The sequence below is a fragment of the Aulonocara sp. 'chitande type north' Nkhata Bay genome, linkage group LG5 (genome assembly GCF_057382095.1).
Source record: "Aulonocara sp. 'chitande type north' Nkhata Bay isolate Kocher_YH1m ecotype deep benthic linkage group LG5, A_spYH_male_GT1.1, whole genome shotgun sequence".
In the NCBI taxonomy this organism is placed as follows: Eukaryota; Metazoa; Chordata; class Actinopteri; order Cichliformes; family Cichlidae; genus Aulonocara; species Aulonocara sp. 'chitande type north' Nkhata Bay.
The window spans coordinates 40,713,852-40,741,634 of record NC_141348.1 but is presented as its reverse complement, the minus strand read 5'-3'; the positions used below and the strand labels follow the sequence as shown (position 1 = coordinate 40,741,634).

The 27,783-nt window shown below is 42.0% G+C and overlaps 1 protein-coding gene across 2 annotated transcripts; it reads right to left on the bottom strand.

Moving 5' to 3' along the window:
• Positions 1-27,687, bottom strand: LOC147331311 (zinc finger E-box-binding homeobox 2-like). Of its 2 annotated transcripts, none has more exons than XM_086293563.1 (8): positions 27,335-27,687; positions 7,232-7,516; positions 5,670-5,879; positions 4,785-4,981; positions 4,460-4,571; positions 2,663-4,182; positions 2,051-2,234; positions 1-1,480 (listed from the first exon to the last, which is right to left on the bottom strand). In XM_086293563.1, exons 1-8 carry the CDS (start codon positions 27,390-27,392, stop codon positions 840-842), a joined length of 3,207 nt encoding a protein of 1,068 aa, XP_086149689.1. In that variant the 5' UTR covers positions 27,393-27,687; the 3' UTR covers positions 1-839. The 2 variants fall into 2 exon arrangements, with proteins under 2 accessions (XP_086149689.1, XP_086149690.1); XM_086293564.1 differs by having other exon boundaries at positions 4,785-4,978.
• Positions 27,688-27,783: the final 96 nt, after the last annotated feature.

Sequence of the window (27,783 nt, the reverse complement as noted above, 5' to 3'; positions counted from 1 at the left end):
TCTTACTCTTGGTGATTAGTTAAAGCCACAGAACAGCATAGTTAACCTGAAACCTTATAATTTCACAGCATAAATGTCAAGAGCCCTACAATATAACCTGTACTATACATACTCAAGCAATCGCCGGCTTTGGGACAAAGGACTAACTGCATGTGCATCTCAGCTGAAAACATGTTGCAGTTGTTGCTAATTCTTAAAACAGAGGTAAAGATTTGCATCAAATAAAAGGATAGTAGAAACTGAAAGTTATTTGCACTTGAGAATAAATATGCTAACTAGACATCGTGGCAAATCTGCTTGTAGCCTTTAACTTCTGGCCTTGATGCCACATTAAATTAAGACCAGATGTCTTTCCATCCTGCTTCCTTTAAGCTTCTAAGGCCACTCATTGGTGTGAATCTACACGCAAACAAATAAAGTACAAAAAAAAGTCAGCTGAATCCTGGATTTAGAAGGACAAACAAATGCTTTTTTTTTGTTGTTTTTGTTGTGCAACAGTCAGCAGCAGCAAGCATGTAAAATAGACAACATCATATCTGGATATGTGACATGACCTCAGACTAGTCAACCCATTTTTTTAGAGGTTCTGAAAGACAACAAAAAGGAAAAAAGGCAAATATTATAGATACATCAAGTCTATTTTACAGGATAACGCTTTGAAACTCGTATTCTCACATACATTTGATTGATGGCTTTGTCCTCTATAAGGCCATACATCCTTTGACAGTTCTGTGCATTTTGTAAGATAAGTAAATAACAAAAATCAGTCTTTATTACATACGTAAGAAAAAAAACAAGTCTTAATAGTAAATGGGGTTTAATGGCTGGTTAAAGTCACCTTAAGTTTTAATTCTGGGTAACTCTGTTAAATCCAAACTCAGTTCACATTTGTCCAAGTCTCCATTCCGGTCCTCGGTGTCTCTGTCCCAAGTTTGGCTCTCTGTATTGTCAATATGATCTTGCATGTCATATCTATTTCTCTCACTCTGAACTCCATTCTCACCTGCAGGTGATTCTTGTATGGGGTTACCTCCCAGCTCCTCTGCTGGGTCTGGCAAATTCACATCTGCCTCTTCTTTACGGTCATCGCAAACTCTTTCTTCCCCTTCTTCCTCCTCCTCCTCCTCCTCTTTGAGAGCATCCGGCGCTCCATCCAGACTGGAATCACTGAGAAAAGAGTGTGGAGTTTGGGTTTCATCCAGTGACAGAGGGGCGTCTTCAGAGAGGCGTCCCACAAGACTGTTGCCCGCTCCCGGTGTGAGAGGCATGTCATCTTGGTCTTGGTCTGGATCCTGGTCTTTGCTGCAGTATGCGTAACGGTGGTTCATGTGCTGGGAGTAAGAGCCAGAGTGGGAGAAGCGTTTGCCACACTTGTCACATTGGTAGGGTTTCTCTCCGGAGTGCAGTCGGCTGTGTTCAATCAGATGGTGCTTATGCTTGAAGGCCTTGTTGCAGATCTTACACTCGTGAGGACGTTTGCCTGCAATGAACACACAAACCGTTTCTATTACTGAGTTTGTGTCTGACATAAGTGTAAAAAACAGTTGACGTTTGTGATGAAGAACTAAGAAAGCTATGTAAAGCTAGAGAAGCAGTTGTGTACATTTGCATCAAGACTGGAAACAGGAAAACTGTTTGCCTGGCTCTGTGTAAAGGTAACAATTTCTGATTTATCGCTCTACATGCTATGTTTTTTCTTTCCTGTGAGAAATAGTCTGACACAGAACCCTAAAAAAACCACAATGCTTCTTCCTGAGATTCAAACGTTTCAATTTGTGAAATTTAGAGGTATTAGCAGGTTTCTGGACAGTCATGTTAGCTGTGCCACTGCACCATTTCTATCATGTCAACAGCTGTTGGCCTTAGCCCCATATGCACCTTAAAGACATGAGAGTTGTGTTAAACGTCAGCCAGAAAGCTAATAAGCATCTTTTGAATAATTTCAGACTATTTTTTTGAATTTTTTTTTAAGAGATAGCACCAATAAGCGGTACGTATATATTACAGGAAATATCACATAACAAGAGCAGGCCATGCGTGAGTCACAGACCTGTGTGCTCATATTTGTGGCGAAGCAATGAGCTGCTCTTTTGGAAAGTTTTTTCACAAATATCACAAGCGTAAAGCCCCTCGTCTGTCTTCTTCAGTCTCTTTCTTCCCGGCCCTCCTTCTCCATCGAACCCTTCGTCGATGAGTGAGAGATAGTCCAGAGCACCACGGTTCAATGCCTCGCCCTGCAGGAAAATGATAGCAGTTATGCATGTATGTACTACTGGGGAAAGTTCACTTGGTAATTTTTTTCATCTCCCCAAGATACAGCGGTAGTCACAACCACAAAGGCATTTTTGAGACGGATGTTTGTGTGTCTGTTTTTCTGTGGAAATGCTTCGCGTACACTATAGTGTAACAATCATACCAGATGGAGTCAAAAACTTTACAGGTGTGTGCTTGACACAAAAATAAACCCTGAGTTCAAAGACATATGTAGTGTGATTCATGAATGTAGTAGGAGTTTAATATCTGCTCAACTGTTGCTGATCTGACCGCCAATTCAGCGTTTTATAACATGAGATCATCTAAGTATTGCTCATGTTTCGTTTTTGTTATTTATATAACATCTTCCACAAGTATACGTTACACACCCCACAAACGCTGGGCTCACCATTAAACCTTGTCTCTCCTGATAAATCTTTTTCAGTGTAGCCTCTGCATCTGCCTCCATCATGTAGGCTAAAGGAGAGAGAAACCCCGGGGTGTTGGCCGTCTGGTTGAATGGAATTGATGTGATGCCTTCATGCCCTGAAAGCCCCACACCAGCCTGGCTGAACATTGGAAACCCATTGTACAAGGAACCTGGAAACACAGGAGCTCCAGCCACACTGAAGACCGGATGCGAATGCAGGGGGAGGTGTGAAGTCGGACTTGGTCTACCAAGCTGCTGGGTCCCGAGCTCCCTCCTCTCTCCTCTGCCTGAGCTGCCATTAACAGTTTTGTTCCTACTGCTCTGGTCAGAAAGCTGCTTGGGCAGGGAGAGGTCCAGAGGTTCGTTCTGTGCAGACCAGGGGTTGCTGGTTTCTTTCTGGGGTGAGGACAGTTCAGGAGAACAACTTGTGAGGTCAAGGCAAACCGGAGAAGTGAATCCCGAGGACAGAGCTCGTTTCCTGCCTCGAGGTGATGACAGCTCTGGGGAACGGTGTGTCAGCTCACTTGGGCTGCCCTTTTCCTGGCTCGGCCAGTGCAATCGCGAAGACAGGGCGTTATGGTGGAGCTGTGGGGGCGAGTGCATTGCAACCAAAAGGTGTTGTGGTACGGCGTGCCAGTTGTGCTTCTGCGATGGCGACTTATTTCCAGAAAGACCATTTGTCACTACACTTAATTTGCTGTTTTCTGGTTGGAGGACAGATCTTGGAAAGAATATAGACGGTGATGACGGGGCTTTACTGCGAAAACCCTCGGGTACCTCCGCTGCTTCTCTGTTGAGCTGACAGAGGTGGCGCTCATGATGCAGAAGTGCAGCCACACTGGAGAAATGCTGCGAGCACCAACGACACATTATCCCAAGAACACCCCTCTCTGGTTCGACTGATAGCGTGTCTCTTCTCCTGTCAGGTGAAACCTTTCTCTCATGCGATCCTCCGTTTTGATGTGCTCTTCTTTCCTCTTCATCTCCTCCTTCTCTGACAAGATCTTCATCTTTTTTTACGTCTCGTTGAAACATCTCCTGCAGCATATGCTCAAATTTGGTCCCCCCGGAGTGGAGATAAGGCAGTAGACTGGTCCCTTTGAGCATACTGGCCCTCAAAGAAAGCTCTGATGGGTCCCAAATCCTCGCCAGGTCTGACGCACTGGACAAGCTTGCGGTGCTTTGATTGAGATCCTGCAGTGAAAGCTGAAGGGGATCCACCGGTACTTGACCCAGAGGCCTGGTATTATCTTGGTTCTGCAAAACTAGCACCGAGCCCTTTTCATTACTACTTCTACCCCCACCAGCAGAGGGAGATGTTGGAAATGAGTGGGGGTAGGAGCTTTGGCTGTGTCCATTAAACACCCCGCTGGCTCCTCCTGGGTTTCCTCCTCCATGCCCGCCACCACTAAGGCACTTTTTACTGCTTAAATGGGAGCTGTAGGAGCCAGAGTGAGAGAAGCGTTTTTTGCAGTTGGAGCACTCGTAAGGTTTCTCTCCTACAAGATGAGACACAAAGTGGAGGCATTAGAGTCAGGATGCCACAGAGCAAATTGAAGAAACAAACAAAAAAACCTTTCTGCGTGGGTGTGATCTTTTCACATTTTTCACAAGTCTCTTGTCCTGTGATGAATTATACTCGTTTCCTGTCAACACATCAATTTGGGTATAATTTTATACCATATAACTTGCAAAATAAGTAAGGGTTAGCGATAGAGTGGAAACAATAGCAAATTGATGGGTGAGTACAACTGTTTTGATGTTATTTTGTCTCACCGCTGTGGATGCGGAGATGCTCTTTGAGGTGGTGTTTGTACTTGAATGCTTTCCCACACTGCAGACATTTGAACTTCCTGGTCTCCATGCCTTGGTCCAATGTCATGGCACTCTAGGGCGACAGAACATTGTAATCAGTTTTAAACTACAGCACAGATACTCGGCTTTTTTTAGGATGTGAAGACGTAAGGTTGCCACTTCTGTGGATACACAGTTGCAAATAATCACCTTATAACGCTACATAAATGTTAATAAATCATTTTTGAATAAGTCGTTGCGATTTTGAAAGAAATTTAGCTTTGAGTTTCTTTTTGTGTCTGCTCACTTTGTCCTGCACTGGGTTGTGAAGTGCTAGGTGCCGCTCCATCTCCAGCCTAAGGGTGGCAGTGTATCCACAGAGCGGGCAGACCATGTGCCCCCCCTCCCTGTCTGGACAGTACTTGACATGGTCCCTCAAAGAAGCTCCTCGAGGATATACCCTGCTGCAAAATGGGCAGGCCTGCTGGGCCCTGCCTACATCTGCTGACAAGAAAAAGGTGACATTGTTTCTTTTGATAGATCAGCTGAAGTTTTATATAGTTTCATTTAATATACCCATCTATTTTAGAAGCCACAATATATATACTCTCAAGATTGAACTTCCATAGGATGCATCTTAAATAGAAAAGCAGCTGTCAGTATATCGGAGGCCATATAAGCCACCACTCGTACTCTACTTAGTACAAGCAAAGTGACCCAAATAAATAAAAATAATAATCATCTGAATAAAATAAGAACAAATAAAAACAAAAATACAATTTTTATAAGGACAATTAGACAGTGGGCTTAGATGCGTGCTTTAAAATACTCTACAGTTGCCACTTCTACAGAATAAAAGTTTGTGAGATTTTGTGTTATATTTATTTATTATTACATATTCAAAAGCAAGTACACAGAGCTGTGCATGTACAAATGACCTAACCTGAACTATGTAAATTACACTCTCACTTCGCTAACCTTTAACCTCAAACTAGCAGATATATAAAAAGCCATTACTTTGCTTTTTCGTTTCTGAGAATTACATTAGCATATATGATCTGATATATGTTATCACTGCGATTTGCTGTAAGCGTGGTGGTAACCGGCAGCCTCGAGAGGAAAAAGTTAGCATAAATTAATAATTGATTAGGTTCTTGTTGAGTATGATTGCAGCTGTGGCACTTTGGCCTACCTGGTCCCTCAGGTGAGCAGTGCTGAGCACCTGGCGACCAGATAGCAGGAGGCAGGTCATCGTGCCCTCTGCTCGGGCGGTACACAGCTGCCGTGCCATTATGGTTCAGGTGATCTAAGAAACTAGCTGAGGTAGAGGCCTTCCTCAACTGAGCCAGGATTTCATACTGGGACAGGTCCTCCAAGGCATTCTGGGAGTCTGAACTCTTACCTGCAGGGAAAGTGATAAGCATTGGATATAGAAAAATATAAGTAACTATGAATTTATACGCATGCATTTTTAACTGAAGGTTAGGACTTGATTAATCTGTTGAGATGTGTTTCTGCTTTATTGGCTATTTTAACAGAAGAACACCAGCATCGGTACAAGGTTTGTTTTTCATTCAGTTAATTACCTAAAGTAGAATTAATTTTTTTTTAAAGCACCAGAAGAGGCAGCTGTTTATTAAAAAAAAAAAAAAAGACGGTGTACAACAAAAAGACCCCCGTGTGATTCCTTTGAAGATACATATTGATACATTACTGTTCCTGGGTTATCCAAAAGCCGGTGTCGGTGCTTTCTCTCTGAGTGTGCGTGTGTTGTCAGTGAAGCAGCATGTGCGCGCAGACTGAACGTCAGTTGCCAACTTTCACTGTGCAACTGAATCTAAGGGGACTAAACTGTTTATGTGAAGACTGACAGATGAAACAATGAATTTAGGGAACTATTTGGCCAGATATGAAGCTAGATTTAAAAATTCTTTGTGATTCGTGCCCTTGAGCAGAGTGACAGGCAGAGAGAAAAAGCCACAGATGTACGCGAAGAAGAGACGGCGCCTCCTATCACAACTCCAGCCAATCAGCTCGGCTTAAAAGCGACTTTGAGAAAGATTTTTCAAATGTTTGCAGATGTTGGCATATTTTGAGCTGTTTTTTAATGTGGTGAAGGGAAGAGCCTGTGCGGTTGAGCGTTGTAAAAACTCTGCTTCGCCTTCATCAGGCAAGGCCAAATCACACGAGGCGAGGGAGCTAAGTGATTGTTAGTAGGCAAGCCGCGTGAGCCTTTGATCTCTCCTAAATAAAAGGGAAAGCCTCACGTCGCGCAGTTCTGATTTCAGTACCGTAACGTCACCTCTTTGATGCATGGAAATATTGTGACATTGTGTGGGATGAGTTCTTTTGTCATGCTTTCAGAAGGCTGCCTTTTCAAAGAGAAGAGTGAAAAAAAGGAACAGCTTGTAGGGAAGGCATGGTTTCACGAGGAGCTGATATGAAGGTGTATCTAGAGGGCTCTGAGAAGCATCATGAGACTGGTGGTGTTGCATCAGAAAAACACACAAACTTGTTTACACATACAGTAGTGTTAAACACCCCAGCAGCAGCAGCAGCAGCAGCAGCAGCAGCAGCTTCAGTTGTTTCATACATATACAGTATATGTACATTTTGCAAGCATAACTGATTTGCTGTGTTAGCCTGGGCTTAATTCTGTGGAAGCACAAGCAGCAATATTTTAAAGCTCAGAAAATATGGAATTAATTTAGAATGGCAAATGAGGTGCAGCTATTATGTAAGCTTATAACTTACAGTACATCCTCAGCGGGTCCTGGTCTCCCTCCCTTTCAGTGGACATGAAGGATGCGTCCTCTGTGGCCTTGGTCTCTGACTCCACCTGGCCCCAGCAGTTCCTGCTGCCGGGGCTGAGGCTGTGCAGCCGGGTGGACTGAGCAGGGCTGCCGGGCTCCTCTGTCCCCTCGCTGGGCGTCAGGCTCGTCTTATCCAGGCTCTCCTGGCAGTCCTGGGGCTCCAAGCTCCACAAACCCACCTCATCCTCCCCCTCAGATCCCAGTAAACTCACTTGGTCGGCATCAACTGCAAAAAGATGAGACAAAACTCTCAGTTTGGACACAGGACTTCATTTTTCAATGCGGCAAACCATCAGTGTGCTCATTAATTCTGAAATGGCGCGCTGAAATTTCAGTTTAACCAGAAATACTCTGCGCACGTATATTTATTGAGACACCACTTACTATTTTTGTGCCGTCCAAATCAATAAACGGAATTTTTTTAACCATCACTCAAAATGCAGCAACATGTGTTTCTTATCATTTCAGATGGCATTCAGCGGGGTGAGCTACAGATTATTACTAATGAAGACCAGAGACAATGCTCCGCGATTAAATAAAAATATGTGAGGAACTGAAACCAAACAGGGAAGAGAAACACAAGCAAAAATTCAAAAATGTTTTGCAAATTTTAACAGTCCAAAGGGGGGCAAACACAAAATGCTGTTGTTATTTATTGTAGTTTTGCCGGTTGTTTGTTTGTTTGCATTGTTTCTCGGAAAGTAAGATGAATGACACTCTTGTCCTTTTTAAGTCGTTCAGTTGTTTCTCGTTATGAGACGCTTCGTTTGGCTTTTTGTGGTTCGATGTGCGGTTTATGATCAATATAAGTAATTTCTGGTCAGTCTCCAAAAAAGATAGTTTGAGTCTGACGCAACTGAGAACAAAGTGTGGCTTTCATTTTGAAAATAAATGAAAAAAAGACGTGTTACCGTACCCTTAGAAAAGACATATAATATACAAATGTATTAAATTAAGGCCACGATCAAACATAGCATTTTGAATGAGTTTATTTAATTATTCCATCGTTCTGTCATTGGGAACTATTTCAATATAAAATTACTTTTTTGTGGTTATTTTATGTCTAAATTCATTTTTCAATCACTTGATGGTGCGTTGTGTGACTATGCAGCAGGAATGTAATGGAGCAGTCAGAAAAAAAGACACATAACATATCGTATTTTAAAAATATGCCCTATGTGCCCAGAATGGAAAGGCGCATTACTTTTTCCCATGGCAAAGACAATAAATGACAATCACAAACACATGCCTTGGATTTCATATGTAGGCTCTTATTTCCAAGGCTTTTTTGAGGACGCTCTGTTTTTTCCTCTCTGATTAGCAATATCTAATCACAACCGAGTAACGACCCTGTACGACAAAGCCAAACCGTTGTCGAAGGGTGCGCGAAAGCCGTGCCGGCACACAGAGGGCTCCATCTTTAACCTCCTAAGACCCGAACTCTTCCACGACATGCATTTTTAATTTCTCTTTGATATTTGGGCACATTGGGGCCCGATGAATGTAAAAACAAAGAATTACCAGATTTTTTTTTTACCTTACTTTTGTTTTTAAGAAAAATAAGAGCCACATATGAGGATATTCATTTAAAATTTTGATAGAACAGTAGCAGTATAATGTCCTTGTAAGTGGATATCAGGCGCATGTAGAGCAAAATTGAGTATTTTGGTCTAAATAACCCAAAATGTGATGTCCACATATGTGGACGCCAGGTCCTAGGAGGTTAAAAATAAGGATTCTGATTTGCAGCATTTCAGCCATGCTCTAACTTTTCTCTTTATTATTATAGGAGTGCCTTATGTTAATAAGATCAGAAAGAAAATAAGGTTTCACAGCTCATTAAATTTCATGAAACACCAACAAAGTTTATTCATTAAACTGTCAAAACAACGCTCAGTCACTCTTGAAAGATTTTTTGTTTGAGCTGCTCCAACAACACTCACACTGGCTGATGGACACAATAATTTATGAGTGCTTTGCTTTCAACTCATCTGCACATCAAGCTACAGCCCACAGCTCGCAGTGACACAAGCCAGTGACTAAACAATGACTACGGGAGACATTTTAGAAAAACCTAACTCATCAACTTTACAGCTAGAAGAAACAAACACACACAGATAACACACACACACACTCACTCACCGTAATACTGAAAGCACATGAGGGGGTTCAGTACTACAGAAGGGGGCAGCCCACAGTCACAAACACCTAACGCATACTTTACACATATTCCTTTGATTAATGCTGGCTAATCTCAAAGTGGAACACCTACATGTGTATCTGTTTGTATCAGCAGGTTGTGTGATCTGCCCCAACTTCACTGCACCAGGGCACTGAGCGCAGTCAAGCGAAATTCTGGTTCATCTGAGGCGAGTCAACCAATGCATGCTTCAAGCATTGCTGCTCCACAAAGGTGGAAAGCAATGACTTGCTTTTATGGGGGGAACAAAACCGGTCATTAAACGTGCTTTACCGTAGCAGGCACCTATGAAGATATGCGATGCGGTTAAAGGCGGCCCATCGGGCCTGCAGGAGACTCGGGGATGATAGGACGTACCGCTGGGACAAAAATGAGGAAAATCTGGTCTGGATTAGCATCAAATTGGCTCTAATTTTCTCTCTCATAACAGTGAGTGACACTGAGTCTACATGTGCTGTCATTAAAGCACACCGAGCTGGATGGTTTTCATTATCTGGCCTGTTGATTTATTTATTTGGATGGCAACCGCATCCTTCAAATATTTTTTTGTTGGAACAGGACAGTGAGATATTTGAAGAGCGTGAGAGTGCCTGCATTGCCTGCTAAGTAGACACTAGGTACAGAGGAGTGTAAGAGTGATGGATGCACGTAGCCTGTGAGCATCATAAGAAAGTGTAACTTGTAAAATGAGAAAACACACAGCACAGCACAGCAGAAAATAGTACACAGCCATGGTGCAGGAACTTTAGTGTGCGTGGGAAGAATGTGACTCATATCCAGACTGTGCTGCATCATGCTTGACATTGTCGATCATTCAGTCTTCAGGGGACTGATTCTGATCATTTGACAACAACAGTGTTCAGATCACGCACTGGAGTGCTATTTTAATCTGTCTGCTGCTTTCCCTGCATGTCAGTGACAGAACATCTGAAAGATTGGCGGCCTGACTGCCAGAAACACGTCTTTTTTTATAAATCCTGGCACGCCAGTCAGAACACACACTGCTGTTCTGGTTGTCGCGCGACGTGCAGTCCATCTTGAAATTCGTCTTAAGCCTAAAAAGTGAAACTTATCATTTGGTTGTTCCCAACGAAAAAGGGAGATAATGCCTGAACCACTTCATAAGCACAAACAAAGATTTTACAAAAGTAAAGTTCCAACAACAACAAAATCTGGCATAAAGAAAAAAATCCTGTTAGCTCTGAGAAGTGCACACAGTCTCAGTGCTGGCCTAAATCGGCACTGTTTATATGCCCGAGGGCATCTCCTGTACAACACCATGCTAAACTGCAGTTTATTTTACGACGCACACATGTGATCTAGTATTGGCTCAGTAATTATGTGGCTAAATGGTAAACACGCAATAATTGAAATTACCTTGTTTGTTTCTTCTGGTTTTAAATGGCAACAAACAAGGCCAAGCCCAATGCAAATGTTCCCATTCCCATGTTGATTTTCTACATTTAAAAATTAATACTTCAAAGAAACAGTAAAATGATTTAATATTGTTAATGATATTCAGTAGATTTTTACTGCTCAGTGGGAGCAAAAATTCAATAAAACTTTCTTTTAGGGAAATATTTAAGGGGTTGTCATCCAACTGAAAATGGTTACTTCTTTTGAAGAGTGTAAAAGCTCTTGCCTGGATTTTATATAAATGCGCAGAGTATGAAAAAAGGTTGTGTTGTCATTTTTGGTATATTCACAAATCAAATTCTGTGTATATCTCACGACAAGCCTGGTATTAAAATTTGTTTTAAAAATATAAAATAAAAGTCAATATCAGAAATTAATTTTAAAGAGCTCAATTTAGATCTTGAAAAATACTCCATTTATTTAATTTTTGGCTGCAAACTTTGAATTTATTTTACTTTATTACTTTTGAAAGATTCATACTAAATCACAAATCAAGGAAACATTTTTACAATAATCAGAAAAAAATGATGATTTGACACAACACATGTAAATGTAACATGAGTCATGACACAGTCCCATGGTGCCAATCTCACATTAAAATGACATCTGATGCATTTCAGTACATTACTGTACAACATGTAGGTGGTAAAACTGTCAGAATCAACATTCACACAGCTGAACACACAAAATTAAAAGCGTAGCTCTCCGCCATTTCTGTAACACACACTAACTAAATATATATATATATATATATATACACGCATATCTAAATATACTCTGTGTATTATTTTAAAAAATTGATTTGGTCAGTGTGTGAAATAATGCTTCTCCAATCATTGTAAATTTGCGATGAGTTCACAGGTGTCAAAAGAAAACACAACACTTGCTATTTTGAACTCAATAAATTACCACATGAGGGTCACGGACGCCCACATGCTAAACGAGAAACAAGAGCAGGAAGATGTCTGTATTGCCATTTTACAGTACCTATGAGAGCAGTTCAGAGGCGAGGTAGGTCCATGTTCATCTGCACAGCACGCTGGTGTCGATAGCTATCACCTCTGTTTAAGAATACATCGCAAAAATCTAATATGCGCTTTAAAAAAAATTTCACTATGGCAGCTCTCCTATTCATACCTGCTGTCTGACATTCGCACAATGAGTCAGGGGAGGACCGCAACCAAGAACAAACACCTCCCACCTGATCTTCATCTAAGCAGCAATTCACATTCTCTCTATGACTCTCAGGGCAAGGGCGACTACTGATTGTGGCACCCTGGCCTGCTTTAGTTACTTACCTTCACAACACTGAGTGGAAAAAAAACCCATGCTGATCCCAATGTGCCAGACATGTCTTATGCCTCTGTTATGATAGTAAATTTCATGGCTGGCAAAAGAGAAATCAATGTTTCCATATTGCAGATTGTTAAGATGCTGGATAGCAATAATATGCAAGTTTAAAGGCGAGCTCAAGTGAATTGTCATCTGAGAAGTTTTCTCATGTTAGTATGCAACTCTTAATTTCAAATTTTCCACATGTTTTACAGATAATATAATGAGGGCTGACAGCAAATTGAAGATTAAATGCTCCAAATTGCATGTTAACCAGTAGGAATGGTGGTAATGTAATGTTTTGCTGCACTTTTACTGCATTTCTGTGGCCAGTGAAAAGGAAGTGCAAACATTCTTGTCTAATGATGGAGAAAATAACCACAAACACATTGATATGAAAGTCTGTGTTTAACAGTCAACTTTTAATTTAACTTGATTGCAGTCGTATCTTTGCTGGTTGGCAGCGAGCCACACAAGCACGCGCACGCACACACACACACATACACACAGGAAAAAAAAGTCTGCAAATGGCTTCTGGCGAGAACAAGACTGAAAGTGTGACACACTGATAGGGATTGTAAAGGTCATATTAGTGGGGAGGAAGAGATGCTTAAATGTGATGTGTGGTGCAGTATGTGATTTTGCATTCTTGCAGTGTGTTTGGTACACAGCGTTGTGGTGCGTGTTAGAGAAATGGGGTGACAACTTGCCTTGCACAGACACCAGTGCAGGAGAAAGATTACTGCGCAGAGCGTAAACTATACTAACGGCAAGACAGAGAGAAAGAAGAGGTTGTTCTGAAAGGAAGAGATAAGAGAATAAGAAAAGAAAAGTGAGGAGTTGATAAGAAAATTGAGAGAAAGAGACAGAAAGCAACAGTGTCAAACTGTCCCTGACACAAATCCTCCAACTGATGCTGAACTGTGAAAACACGTTACAGAGGGAAATTCCCTCTGCAGACACACATAAACTAAGTTACAAACATAAGCTGCGGGCAAAACGGGGAACAAGACCAGCTCACTGTGTCAGAAAACTGCAATACCATCAAATGCAGCAATAAATGTGTGTGTGTGTGCTTGTGTGTGTGTATGCGCAAACGTTAAAAGAGTATCTGAACTGCAGTCTGAGATAGAAAAGTGGAAGTCCATGCAATGCCACAGCAGCACAGTCACAGCTCTGTGCTTTAGATGTCCCACTTATTAAGAGACACCACCCTCTCAGAATAAGAAAAAAGGAAACACCACCACAGCATTTGCAGCCGAGGGTCAACATCTGCCTTTGAAAGACACAACAATGAGCTTAAGAGCTAATTTCCTTAAAGCCGATCAAGGCGACGAGAAAACAGAACAGCGTTGCGATTTTGCACACCAAGCATCGACCTTTAAATTGACAACAAAGATGCTGTATTGAAACTATTTTGCCTTTGTTCAGCGTGGTTTTTAATGATCCGGTTCAATTAGGGCCCTTGTGACACAAAAATAGAACCGCTTTTGGCATTTTTATAGCTTCAAAGGCACTGAGCCATTTAGTGATACTAACAAAGTTGATTTGTCAACAAGTTATGCTTTTAGTGTGACTGCGCTGGTGTTAGTTTCATTATTCACATATGAGCTCTCGGTTCAATTTCAGAGGACGCTCGGCAAATCAAAGTACAGCCCCCAAAAACGCCTACTGTAACACACATTGTCGAGCTGTACGCAGCTCTCATGGCTGCTTTGAGAAGGCCAAGGCATTTGAAAATCAATCGATATCAGTATTACTGATCTGTTATACTTTATCAACATAACACATCACTGCGCCAAACAGACCACATGTGCTTAATGGAAACCTGCTCTGATGCGAGTTCAAACAGCTTAGAGATTAAACCAACAGCAAACAAGCAAAAATAGTGTACGCCAGGGCAAGCGAGCAAAATGAACTGTACGCTTACTGTAAATTACTGTAGTTTGCCGGTAACGTAGTCGGCCTCATGGCCTGCTGTTGTCAATAGCTTTCGTCGTCAATCCAAAACACATTTCTTTCTCTTTTCTACATCTGATCGGTCTAATCGCCTCCTTCGCGCTTCGTCATGCGTCCCGGATATCTATGCTTAGTTTCAGCACGCTCTAAATAATGAGGAGAATGTGTGAATTAATGACTGGTGACTATAGCAGCCTAACTGTGTGTACAGAGGTTAAAACACATCTGATTTGGTGCTGCAGCACGATGATGCCATGATAGAGAGTCAGACATCAAGAACGCAAAGGCGAAAAGAAAGAGGAGTAGTCAGAATGAGCAGTGACAGGAAAGCCGTCCAGATAACTTCTATTCTAATCACACCGCAAAGGTGCACTTGCGCCGGCGAGGCGGTGAGAAAAGTGTGACTCAATTTGGAGGTGCATTACAAGAGACAGTGTGAAGAGGGACAGGCACTCTCATCCCCACTTGTACAGTCCCACCCAACTATGTATTCTTAGATTGTGGTGAGTCAACTGTTGACTTCCATGATATATTTTTGTAACCTATAATGATCTTATATGATTTTAAGCACAGAGTTGACAGCTGCTTTAACAAGAACTTAAAAGTTAACAGCTTTACAAGTTTCAGGAAGAAGGGTTATAAATCATTGAGTGTCTCAATACAACAATTTCTATCCTCTAAGATGGGTAACGTCGCTTTATAAAGAATGCTGCTTTAACTTAGTTATAGACAATGCACGCATAACCCGAAACACACCGCAGCGGCACCTTGCCATTCTGGGTTAGTCACTTTGTGTGTTTTCACGAATGCTGAAGGAACAACAGAGCAGGAGGTAAATGAAAAAAAGTAGAAGAAGAACAAGAGGAAGAGCAGCACCTCTGCCTCACATTTTAGCCTCTGCGTGCAAGTAAAAAGCCAAATAAATGGGCCCTGAAAACTATTAAAGCAACTCGAGTTAAAAATGACTTGAGCAAATTTTGCGGTTCATCGAACAGAATCACATTGTTTTTTGCATTATGTATGCGAAAATGTAGCAATCAGTTTTCCTCTTTGCAAAAATGAGGCAAGGTGTGGTATGAAGAGGTGTGCAACAAGGCTTTGTGGTTGTCTGTCGTCTTCCTTTGGAGGTTTCCTGTATGCTGCTGCCTGCATGTTTGCCACCGTGTTTACCTGTCCTCCCGACCACCGCAGTGACATTTATCAAAGAAAACAATGTTACCTTGACTGACACAGACTTTTACCTTCAAAGCAAAAGAGGTTTCTGCATCAGTGACCCTCTTTTTGCAGTGCTGCATGCCACACAGTAAAGAGAAAGAGTCAGATGTACTAAATAGTAGTTTAAAAAAATCTATCTATATATTAGGAACTAGAGCAAAAGGCAAAACTGCACATTTACGTAGATTACATATTCAAGTCCACAGTATTCACTGTTCACAGCAATTGACCCCAGTTGAGCTTTTGTAGGTCCGTTTTCATTGTTTTGATTCCAAAATGATAATAAGGCCCACACGAGACAATCAGAAAGTGACCTACTAAAGTTAGAAAGTGACACACTGCCACCATCATTCTGGACTTCCCAACTTTGTCAGGCTAAATTGCCCTTTTTGACTCACTTGGTGTGTCAGTGACTCACCGCTAGTGACAAGTTGACTTCACAACTGCATACATGCTGTGTGCGAGAGCGTGTTTGTGTATGCATGAATTATGCTTTGCTGCCATCGCACTCTGTGTGCATCTGCTGCAACTCAGAACGGAGCTGGTGAGAAAGGTTAGCTCGGTTAGAGGAACACGTTATTTCGAGTTGGCCCTTCGCCTCCTCCTGTGGCGCGGTTTCCGTGTGCCGAGGGATCGGTGCTGGAATGCAGAAACGGTCACGGGGGGACCCACGCGCTCACCACATTGTGAATCAAAACCCAAACTGTGCTTCATTAGACTCCTGTCATTGCAAAGACTCTCACACCACTCTATAAATATCCCAGTCTGCCCCCTCCAAATTTGTTTTCCCTCTTTTTTCTGACACATGAAAATGCTCAGGGACTGTTCCAGACTTCAGATGTGGCTCTTTATTTTGTACGTTGGCGCAAGAAACCACACAATAGTGGCTCCTTTTGAATATTAAAACATTCCCTGACGGGGATACAAAGGTTCTGAAGTTTTTTAATAGGGATAAACACTAAATAAAACTTCTCTTTGAGCTTAACAGTTATGCAATGTGGGATTTGGTTAGTTCAACTCAAGCAGCAACGTTGAGTTACTCACTCCATGAGATTTGTTTTGAGGGGGAAACAAGTATGTCTGGTATCCCACTGACTTAAAACATCTGTATATAAGATGTGTTAGAGGTGTTTTGCATGATTTAGTATTAAGAAAAGATCAAAATTCCTTAATCTGAGCACTTAAAGCAGATTTAAAACACAATACACTTCTGAGGAACCCACCCCATTAAGTTCTGAAAGATCAGAACACAGCCCACAGTGGTATTCGCCACTGCAGAAACACACTGAACTGCTTCTATAGCTGACAAAAGGACTGATCAGCTTCACATTCAAAAGTGAAAAATAGTAGAAAAAGTATAATATCCAATAACATGTCTTAATCAAGCTTTGTAATAATACATTTTCTTCTGTTCAGACAGCCTGCTGATGAGACATACCTAACATACAAATGTGGCGCCATCCTCTGGCCTATGTTGGCATTACAAATCCCCCAAATGAGCGATTATGACACCAAACTATCAACTATCAAGTGACAAAATGTGACGTCATCATAGCAAAAAGAAAAAAAAACCGTGCCGCTCTGCTTTATTTTTTGGCCTTTCTCTAAATTGCACACGCCCGTGAACAAAATCGTCTCCCCCTCTGCCCTGACCGGCTTTCTTTTGTCACTTTTTCTGTCCTTGAAGCGCGCACACGTCAATAGATGCAGACAAAAAAGAAAAGCACGCGCTATTAAACTGGTCGTTCTGTGGTTACGCAGTTCTCATTAGTAAGATTTATGAATCATACTGCATATTAATTTACACACATGCGAATACTGGTTGCTTGCCACTTGATACGTGCCGTATGTGCGAGTGTGTGTGTGTGTGTGTGCTGTTGCGCAGAAGAGGCCTGAAAACCAACTCCTTAAAAAAGAAACTAATTAAAGTCACAGAGAAAAAATGCAAAGGCAGCAGAACCACACAAGAAAGTGTGTGCATGTCATTACTGACCTGGCCCACGTTTTAGAAAAAAGAGGCAAGAAGAGAGAGAGTGTAAAACCTCGACGAGTGAAATAATGTGCATAAAAAAAGACTCAACAAGGAAAACGTTTAAAAAGCAAACTTGGGGAGTTTAAGAGGATCTTTGATGTGTATCAGAAGAGGAAAGCAGCCTTGCGACTGGGACGACAGTAATTTTAAGTCAAAGCAGAAGGCTCGCTGACTGGCTGCCTTACTGGCTGCCTGGCTGACTGCCTGGCTGACTGACTGTGGTCTTTGATGGCGCTGGCTGTTTGAAGTGGTTTTCGGGGGATGGGAGCAGCGTGTGGTGTCAGTGGGACAGGGGAGGTACTCGGAGAGGGGGGGACATGATGGCGACCGTACAGCATTGGGGGAGCCCGGGTTGGGTGGAGCAGACGACAGGGAGAGAGGAGGATCAAATAAAGAAAAGAAATGGATAAAAACGGGAAAGTGAGATATGTGGTAACAGCGATACAGAAGAACCGAGGGGATGATAAAGAGCAGGAAGAAAGAACCAACGACTGAGGGGAATGAGGGACGACAGTAAAAGTTTAAAATCTGTGGATTGACAGTTAATGAATTCACAAAAGTAAAGCTTTCAAATCTCAGTCTCGTCCCAGGATGAGGCCTGGACACATTCGCACCTACCGATTACTTGTATCATTTAAGTGATGTTACCTCCCTCTGATAAGCTCCCAGGGTGCCTTATGACTTATTTCCCCTTGCATCCCTCCTGCAGTGCTGCACACATGCACTCTATAATCATAACTACGCTGCTTCCCTGAGGTACCAAAGTTCACTGTGCAACTAAAAAGGAAAAAGAAATTGATTTTGTACAACTTTAAAATATATATATATATTTTTAACTCTTTGACTTTCCATTTTTCTTTTATGAGTAACCGGCCCTTATGATTAAAAACCTTCCCCGTTTTGGCAATTTTGCAACCTGTCACATACCACCAGAAATTCTGCAAAAAAAAAAAGGATGAGATAAGACTATCTAGTAGACTGTTACATGATGATAAATGAGAGATTGAACCAATACACGCTGCACTGCTTCCTTTCTAGCCCATAATACGTCCGGTGTATGCATCATGTTCTTTATCATACCTGAGCTTAAGCCTAGTTCGCATGATCTCATAGTGTATAATTCTAGCATGCATCTTTGCTCCATGTGAGGCAAGTTTGACCAGAGTGTTTTGGACTGACCACGTCCGAAAACATGGCGTTTAAAAAACATACGGCTTTGCAAGAACGGGCATCTCATTACTTTTCTAAGATTTCCAGTTGCGACCTTATCATGTTTACTCCTATGTATGCAAAATCACTTGACTGATAACATGAATTTTTGCTGTGCAGAGGAAATGCATTCACCATCTCTAAAGTAAATGATGGAGAGGCTCAGGGTTTCTTCCACTCGCAAAAGAAACCCAAAGAGTGAGCTAAAGGGAGTGTGATTGATATCAGCGTTTCAAACACCGAAAGCCTCGACTGTTACAGGTGGGCATTCATTCCACAGGTGAGGAATGTTTACTCCCTACCAAGTGACTGTGTGTGTGTGTGTGTGTGTGTACACCAGAGAGATTGATGTGCAGGGCAGATATAGGTGGTACCAGGTGATCACAGGTACAGAGAGAGGGAGTTGAACTTTCCCATGCGTTCTTGTTGTCAGTCCTGGCTTGTTAGAAGGCCCTTTTGTGAAGAGGTACTGCAGTGTGGAACAAAAAATAAACAACAACAACTCACAGATTAACCGATGATAAAGTATTCCTTAGTTACAGCACTAGTCTGGGTATTTCAAACATGTGCAGTACTGTGCAAAAATCTTGAGCCACCCCTCATTTCTTACATTTTGCATCCAAGGAGCCACACAGAGCCACACACTGGGCTTTCTGAGGGTCTATCAGTGTTGTTTTACTCAGTTTCACTCAAGTCCTTGCACCTGACCATTTTCAGAGGAATGCTTTTTTAGGCCGCTAATGAATCATTCAAGCAAAACAAAGGTCACTAACTGAAGTGTTATGTTTACACATAACAGACAACTTAGCAAAGAGACAATTACAAATTGTATTTTTAGACACTTTGTTTTTAGTAACAAAAGCACGTAATTTGTTCTGATTTATTTAGCTGAATTGGCAAAAGAGGGCCAAAAGTAACACATTCTGAAAGAATAATATTTTTTCCACTAATGAGGTGATTCCCAGAGAGCCATTAGCTGAAAACTTTGCATATCTTGGCGTGGTGTGCAGTGTGTCCTAAAACACATTTTTTCAGAAACTGGACAAGAAGAAAAGAAGAAGTGACAGTCCGGAAAAGAACAAAACAAGCAAAAAAAAACAAAACGTATGCATTAACTGTTCACTGAAGCCTCGTCAGAAGTGGACTAAGAGCATTCTTAAGAAAGGGAAACAGGGAGACAAGGCTGAGGTAGGCAAGAACTGGACTGATAGTCTGTGACAATAGGACAGAAGTACAACAGCGATTGTCTACGGTGGAGGCTCTGTCATGGTTCAGGTCTGGATTTCAGTCAGTGGTCAGAATCAGAATCAGAATACTTTATTAATCCCGAAGGAAATTAGGGTTACAGCAGGCAGCACGCTAATGGCGCATGCACACTTACAAAGGAACCTTCTGACCAACTTTACACAAACATCACATTGGGGAGACATGTCAGAAAGGTAGGCTGATAGGAAAAAAACAACGAAAATACATAACATGAGGTAAGAGGAGGAGAAAAAAACTCCACTCAGACTGAGCTCCTAGTGGGAGAACAGTTTGATAACAGAAAAAACACCTCAGCACAAAAAGCACATGACTATCAATACATGGTGTAGGGGATAGAGGTTATATTATAAATGATAAATGCAGAAATATTTAGTCAGATTTTGCTCCACCGTGCAATACCATGTGGAAAGCACTTGGCTGGCAAAAACATTTTTCAGCATTACAACAAACCCAAACACACTGACAATGCAGTAAAAGCATACCTGGATCGAAAACACACAATGCAACACTATCAGTTATGGACTGGCCTCCTCTGAGCCCGGAAACAGTTTGGTCCTGACAGAGATCAGAACAAAAAGGAAGAAACCTCCAAAGAAGAGCTTTGCATGTACTCCAAGATGCCCGGAGACCTTTTCCTGAAGACTACTTAAGCTTGTTAGGATTTTACAAACATATATATGCAGCTGCAGTAATGCGGACGTTGCACCGGTCCGTCGTGGTGAAGAGGGAGCTGAGTGTAAAAGCGAAGCTCTCAATTTACCGGTCGATCTACGTCCCTACCCTCACCTATGGCCACGAGCTGTGGGTAGTGACCGAAAGAACGAGATCGCGGATACAAGCGGCAGAAATGAGCTTCCTCCGAAGGGTGGCTGGCCTCTCCCTTAGAGATAGTGTGAGAAGTTCGGCCATCCACATCGAAAGGAGCCAGCTGAGGTGGTTCGGGCATCTGACAAGGATGCCCCCTGGGCGCCTCCTGGGTGAGGTGTTCCAGGCATGTCCCACCGGGAGGAGGCCCCGGGGCAGAGCCAGGACACGCTGGAGAGATTATATCTCTCGGCTGGCCTGGGAACGCCTTGGTATTCCCCCGGACAAGCTGGAGGAGGTGGCTGGGGAGAGGGAGGTCTGGGCCTCTTTGCTTAGGCTGCTGCCCCCGCGACCCGACCCCGGACAAAGCGGATGACGATGGATGGATGGATGGATATATATAGTATTTTGTTTATGTTTGCTTGCTAATGTTTCAATAAATTGCTGCACTTATTTTGCATTTTTCTAGCAAAAGATAAATAAATGTGTGGTGGTGCAAGACTAGTGCACAGTACTGTAGCATTTACACCACATAATAATGCAGCATTTTAAAGCTACATACACAGTTAAAAAAAAAAATAATTAAGCTGGATTTATGGTTTTTATTCATAGAGAAGAATTTTGGGAATTTAACCAATGCAGAGTTTATACAGACGGAGTAACAACAGATCGATAAAGAAGTGAAATTTTTTTAAAAGGAGAAAATAAAATGCTAAAAAAAAGCTCAGATGAGAGGCAAAGACAAGCTGCAGAGGAAAGTTTTCCTTGTTATTGATTTTGTTGTTTTGCACTTGGTTTTCCGTTGGCAGGAGCCAGGCTAAAAGATCAACAATGGCATGAACAAGCTCATCATATTTTTGACACTGCCCCCAGGTCATGGTAAACACAACTACAAAGTTCTGAGTAACACATAAGGAATACCAAAACAGCACTATGGTAAACCACAGCTCCTTTAATTCCTTTTACCAATCTTTATGTACTTTAGACTCTCTACTTGCAGTTCACATGCACCACGTGTTTAACCCTTGTATGGTGTTCGGGTCTGTGAGACCCGTGTTCAGTTTTTTTCAAAAGAAAAATTAAACAATTAATTATTTTTTCACGTGTAAATGTGTTGTGTCTTTCCACTCACTCCACTTGATTATAACTGATTTATTTATAACATTTTATATAAAAGAAAAACGAGAAGCACATTAATTCATAAATGTGATCTAACAAAGGTAAAGGGAAAAAATTAACCATGTTTGCTGTTCATATGTCTTGTAATTGGGATGAAGTAAACATCTGTTGAGTAATTTAACATAAAATTGTTTGATAGTGTTAATTTGGAAAGCCAAAACTCTAGTGGGTCCACCAGACCCATGAACACTGGCTGAGTAACAAAAATACGAACACCACACAAGGGTTAACCTATCTATTGCAATACTGTGGTAATGAAACAACATTTTTAGTCACCAGAAATGAGTTAAGCACTGACTAATATTCATCTTAAAGACATTAAAAACCTACCCCCCCCCCCCTCCTCCCCTGCAAAAAAAAGTAAACTCTGTCAAGAGCAGATGAAAAGCGATTAAAAAGAAGAAAAAAGTGTTAAACTGATGAATCCACAGACAGTGTTTTTTGGCAGGTGTTATGTGGCCTCGCCTTAGCAGTGATCAAGGCAGAGCCCACAAATACTGTCCATCTCTCGACCTCATATCAAACTATTCCTCATTCAATCTCCTGCCCTGCTTCCTTTATATACTGGCACGCTCTCAGCCAGCTGAGGGGGCCTTCCTGCCTGCCAGGCTGCTCTCATTTCTCTCCCTGTCTCTTTTTCTGACTCTCTTCTCTCTTTCTCTGCCACCCATCTGGCCCTTGTAATACATGACAGCTGAAGCAGGGTTTCCAAATTTAATTTGAGGTGTGATAAAAACAGCACATATCTATAAAGTGTATGCAGAGAGCCTGCCTATCTGGATAGTTTTAACCTCTTTTTTCTGTCAAACATGTGCAGCATATCAAACACACAAACGCAGGCTGCCTGCAGTAAAAGAAGATCCACAAATAGACTTGATGTTGAGGAGCAGTGCCAAAGCAATGTCAAAGAACATAATAATAAGACTGCAAATGTACTGAAGGTAATCGATTTGCAGCATCAGGGTATACAGTGTGTTAAACTTTCTCGAATCTCCAATGTGAAAATACAGTTGTTGTTAAATATGTGATAAGTACATGCCCAGTCACCTATATATATATACACACACAAACACACACAAACACACACACATGCATACACACCTCATATGCTTTGTGGCCAGCAGTGTTATCTTACAGTTGAAACGTGTGATCCACAGACATACACTCACTTCTCGAGTTTCCGTCTACCGAGGCCTCTTCATAACTACAACGGAGTTGCAATTTTTCTACAAAAGAATCAGAGTGGTGCAGTTTGAATGAAACCCTCATTACTGCAAGCATCTCCCAGCGATTCCAAATTAATTGCATACTTTTTGTTGCCATACCCTGAAAGGGACGCTTTTGTAACAGCTGAAAAAAATTGGAAGAAACCACGGCACTGCATTAATTAATCATTGCAGTGGCAATATTTTCCAAGTAATCGCTGCTGGAGAGGATCCCTGCTATGGCAGTCGTGCGGCATGAACGTATAGTAAGACATGAGACTGTTTTGGCGGCTTGGCTTTGTAGGAAACATCAGAATGAGCAATAATTGAATGAGCATGTTTAAAAATTCCAGAGGGACTCAATCAAGGGATTCCCCATTTCTGCCGTGTAGATCGGGTATCAAACACGCAGAGCAAGGACGGGAGAAATCTGTGACACTTGGAGCTGTGGGAACGTTTGAGAAACAAACAAGGAAACGCTTAGATTGTCCTTGATCCATCGCCCATCGTGACTCCTCTGTTTCTACCCTACACACCCCTCAAACCCTACATCTCATCTTTTATAACCGAAGAGCTGTTTTCACCGTCTCTGTCAACCCCATCATTTCCCCACCTCTGTCATCTTCCTCTCTTCTCGTCTTCTTCTGTCCCTCCCACCCGCTGGTTCTGACGCCTGAGCTGAGCCCCTTGAAGAGTCCTGGTAATAAACTGTGGTGCCTGAGCTCTTCATTGCTGTCTCGCTCTCCCCACCCCTCATCCCAGAGCGCCGATACATCTGCCATTAAAGTAGGCTCGGTCCAAAAGGCCCAGCCCCTCCGCTCTGTACAGTACAAGCACGTCAGCCTTTAACGTTCCAACGCTTCCCCCCACCCCCCCAGTCTCTCCTTTTTCTTTCTTTTTTTTTTTGTTGCTCAAATCCTTTGTGTACAGTGTGCTATGCTCACTGTGGCAGCGGTGTGCCAGAAAAACCCACACAAACACACGTATGCGCACACATACACAGTCAAAGACACACAGCTGGGCCCCAGCTGCATACAAAGACTGGGGTTTGGAAATCAATGAAGGAGAAAGAAGAAAGGGGGGAAAGGAGTTTAAATATATTGGCACTTGAAAAAAAGGAGAAAATGAGAAAGGGAGAGAGAGAGAAAGCTTTCTCTTAAACAGGCACATCCACTCAACGACAGAGTGAGGTTTTTAATGAACCAACAAAACATAAAGTGCAAAGCAGCAGAACTAGATATGTTTGTGAGGGTGTGCACGGTCCTGAAAGCAAAGATTCAGTCTGATCACATGTGACAATGTTGTTCTGGCAAGAAATGGCTCAGGGGAAAGCCCAGATACTGTTAGAATAAATTATGCCAAACAAATGCAATAAGAGAAAATAAGATATGAGGAGTTGTTTCATTACGTCTGTTTTACAGAAACTGAAATAACTTCTCACAAATCTGTCTCGATCCCTTTCACTACTCTTCTTCTTCGACAATTTCAGCATCTGTGTCACTGGCTGTGTACAGAGGCCTGATGTTGAGCTGATGGCTGTGTTCTCGGCTAATTAATTCTCACACTCTAACTGGTAGATCAGTAAATACAGGTTTAACTGTATAGGTTTCCAGTCTTGATCGCGGGACTGTTTCCAATCTGCCAGGAATGAAAAGTTGTAATTTCCTCACATTGCTCGATATTGCTGAACATTGACGGTTTTATTGGGGTAGACAGAGACATAATCAATGGGCGCCTTGGAGAGGGAAGAAAAGTTAGTGCTTTTTCTCTTTCTTCTGGTTTGGAAGAGATCCCCAGATCTCTGTCTTATGAGTCGGGTCTGCCAAATTCATTTGGTTTTATCAAGGACCTTTAACTCCCTCCTCGCACAGCCGCCTCCAGCCCAGCACATTCCAAATTCTGCTTTAATACACACATCTGCACTCTAACATGAGGATGCACATGCAGCAAGCATGTTGCACGCAAAAAAAACCTCTTTGCATGCACTGATGTGTTTGTGGCTTATACTTTGTGTAAGTACTCTGGTTGGTGCACTAAGCACTGATAATAATTACAAAAGAGAGCCTAAAAATAGATGTTTCACGGAAAACATCCATCAACATGAGTTAATGTGACTAAGCTTAATATCAATTCATAATCAGTTTCCTTTCAGTTCCTGTTCGTTTTTAACATGCCTTCATTTCTTCAGATCCTATTACTTAATAAATTTTACTGGAAACTGACAGCAGGTGATGCTTATCTCTTCTCTACGATCACTGCAAGAATTTAAAAAAAAAAAGAAAAAACTGGACAGTTTTTTTCTGGTGGCCTGATAAGTGACAGGTCCTTGTCAGTAAGTGTGCTTTTTAGCTGATAGCTTTCACGGTAGCGTGATGCTGTTGATCTGTGAAACAGAGTGAAGTCGGTCGACAAACTGCATCGTGACAGTCAAAGGTGAGAGTGTGTGTGTGTGTGCACATGCACACACGAGTACCCGTTAAAGCTGAGCGGTCAGAGAGGATCTCACCCTGGTGACGCTTTGCTAGAATTCACACCTTTATGAATAAAATGAGGAAGCACTTAAACCAAACTAATAAACGAGCAAACCAACTCCTTACACCAGCTAGCTTTGTCGCGCTTGCATGCCAGATCTGAGGCAAACAACAGCAGTGTATGGTTTGCGATGGCTCTTAAAAGAAACTCCATCCATGTGTTTGTGTGCGCCCTTGCCCTGGCCACTTTTTAATGACAAAATATGCTCTGAGATGACAAAAAAAGAGCCCAAACTAACCCAACTTAATTCTTTCTGTCCTGGGGATTCATTTACATTTAGAGTAATGGCTTTTTCTGCAGTGAAGTGCCAGCAGCATATACTCCATTATTATTAGCATAATTCAGAGGTTTTAGTCTAAGGTTTCCATTTGATATATTTAGAAAGGGGTTTCAAGTTAAATTTAGGGTTCGAGAAACATTCAGTGTTCAATGTTGTGGATAATTTTAGAGTCCGGGGTTAGGGAAGTAGGATTTGATTCCAACATATATTTTCAGTCCTTATTAGAAGGCTGGAAGAACAACTGTTATTTTAAATGTGTGCCTATCAGAACTCACAAACAGAAGCAAGGATACACACACCTGAAGAGCGACAAACAAACATGTGCTGCTTGCTGCATGCAGAGCAGCGTCTTAACAAACTTTCTAAATACAGCATGCAGTCTTGAAGTTCCTCTTAGAACAGTTTTGGGAAGTGCATGCAGAGAGACTGACAAGATCTGAAGCCTCAAGGTCAACTGACACTTTCAGCTAATTCTTGATAATCAAGATGGATAATCACAAAAGAATTAGAGAAAGATAAAAAATGTTAACTGTGCACCATAGCAGAGCTGAAGAGTTGTGCACAAGGAATTTCTGCTTTGAATCACATTTAGAAATTTTGTTTTTTAATGTACATATTTTTTAATGTGTACTTTTATTTTATTTTCTTCTTTTTTTAAATAAAACCCTTTTTAGTTGCAGGACACTAATTCAAAGCTTTTCCTTTTTCTCCAGATGCTGCACAGTCTATTTTTGACAACCAGCAGACAAAAGAATATCGAACTGCATAAAAGTTGCTGCAAACTAAAAAAAATCCAACAGTAAAAAATAAGGGAACTGAAACCTAGAAAGCTGCAGTGTCAGAGAAGGTTAACGTTCCGCGTGAAAAGCAACTAAACTGCGTGTCAGAGGTTGCGTACGAGCCAAGCGCACTGCACTACATAACAGGGGGACTGTAAGATGTAGTTTGACAACAAGGATTTCCTAGTAAGGAAAATAAATTAAATAGTCTATCCGACTTCATTACAGTTTATTGGGCTGTATATAGTTCTTTGTGCTTTTTCTTTTTATTTAGAAATGATTTTTTCTTTTTAAATCAGTAAAGAAAAGTCCAAAAGTTTTCCTTAAAAGCGAGCAGCCACAAGTTTTGAATTCCCAGGTAGAATAATCCCTGTGGTCCAGACCGAAACTGACGGTTCATCCCTGTGTATTAATCTGCAAGGCTTTCACAAGACATGTAAGGGAAAAAAAGCGTATGAAGCATGAAATTATAGTATACAGAACAGCACTAAACGGGGGCTAAAAGAAAGTGTAGTTTTCATCTGGAAATCACACAAGAAACGAGCGCAGTTCTCAGTGAGGGCTCCTGCCCGCTGCAGCAACACGCCAACATCATTACCAACTTTTTCAAAAAGTTTTCGTCTTCACGCCTCTTACCTCGGTTTCTCCTGGGGTTGGCTTGTTTCCTACGCTTTCCCCGACTTTCTTCTGTCATCTTTGGGCTTTGTTTATTTTCAGGAAAAAATAAAAAGTTGTCTGGGGAGCGGTGCGACTGCGTGTCCTGAGTGGCTGCCTTGAGAATGAATGGTGTAGAAGCATCGCCTTCGGTCACAGCGGGAGCCTCAGACCTTGATGGGACTCCCACGCGAGCGAAGGCGACGAGCCTTAAGGAGTGATGTCAGCGGCAGAGGCTGGCCCTGAGGTCAGTCTTGGCATCGTAAACATACACCTTCCCCAGTCCGAGTGCTCATACAGCCTGACAGTTACAAAAAACAAAAGACCCGACTCTGTTACACTTTGACAGCATATCTCGAATTTGCTCCCTTGCACCTCCTCTCTACCCCGAAAGCGACAAGGTCCTCGTTGCCTCCATCTATTGGGGAAAA

Bases quoted from the DNA above. Each gene is read 5' to 3' on its own strand.
- LOC147331311 (XM_086293563.1), bottom strand. From the start codon at position 27,392: ATGACAGAAGAAAGTCGGGGAAAGCGTAGGAAACAAGCCAACCCCAGG. The intron at 5,880-7,231 runs GTAAGTTATAAG...CTTTCCCTGCAG, and splicing joins GGACCCGCTGAGGATGTACT to GTAAGAGTTCAGACTCCCAG. The intron at 4,183-4,459 runs GTGAGACAAAAT...CTCATCTTGTAG, and splicing joins GCATCTCCGCATCCACAGCG to GAGAGAAACCTTACGAGTGC.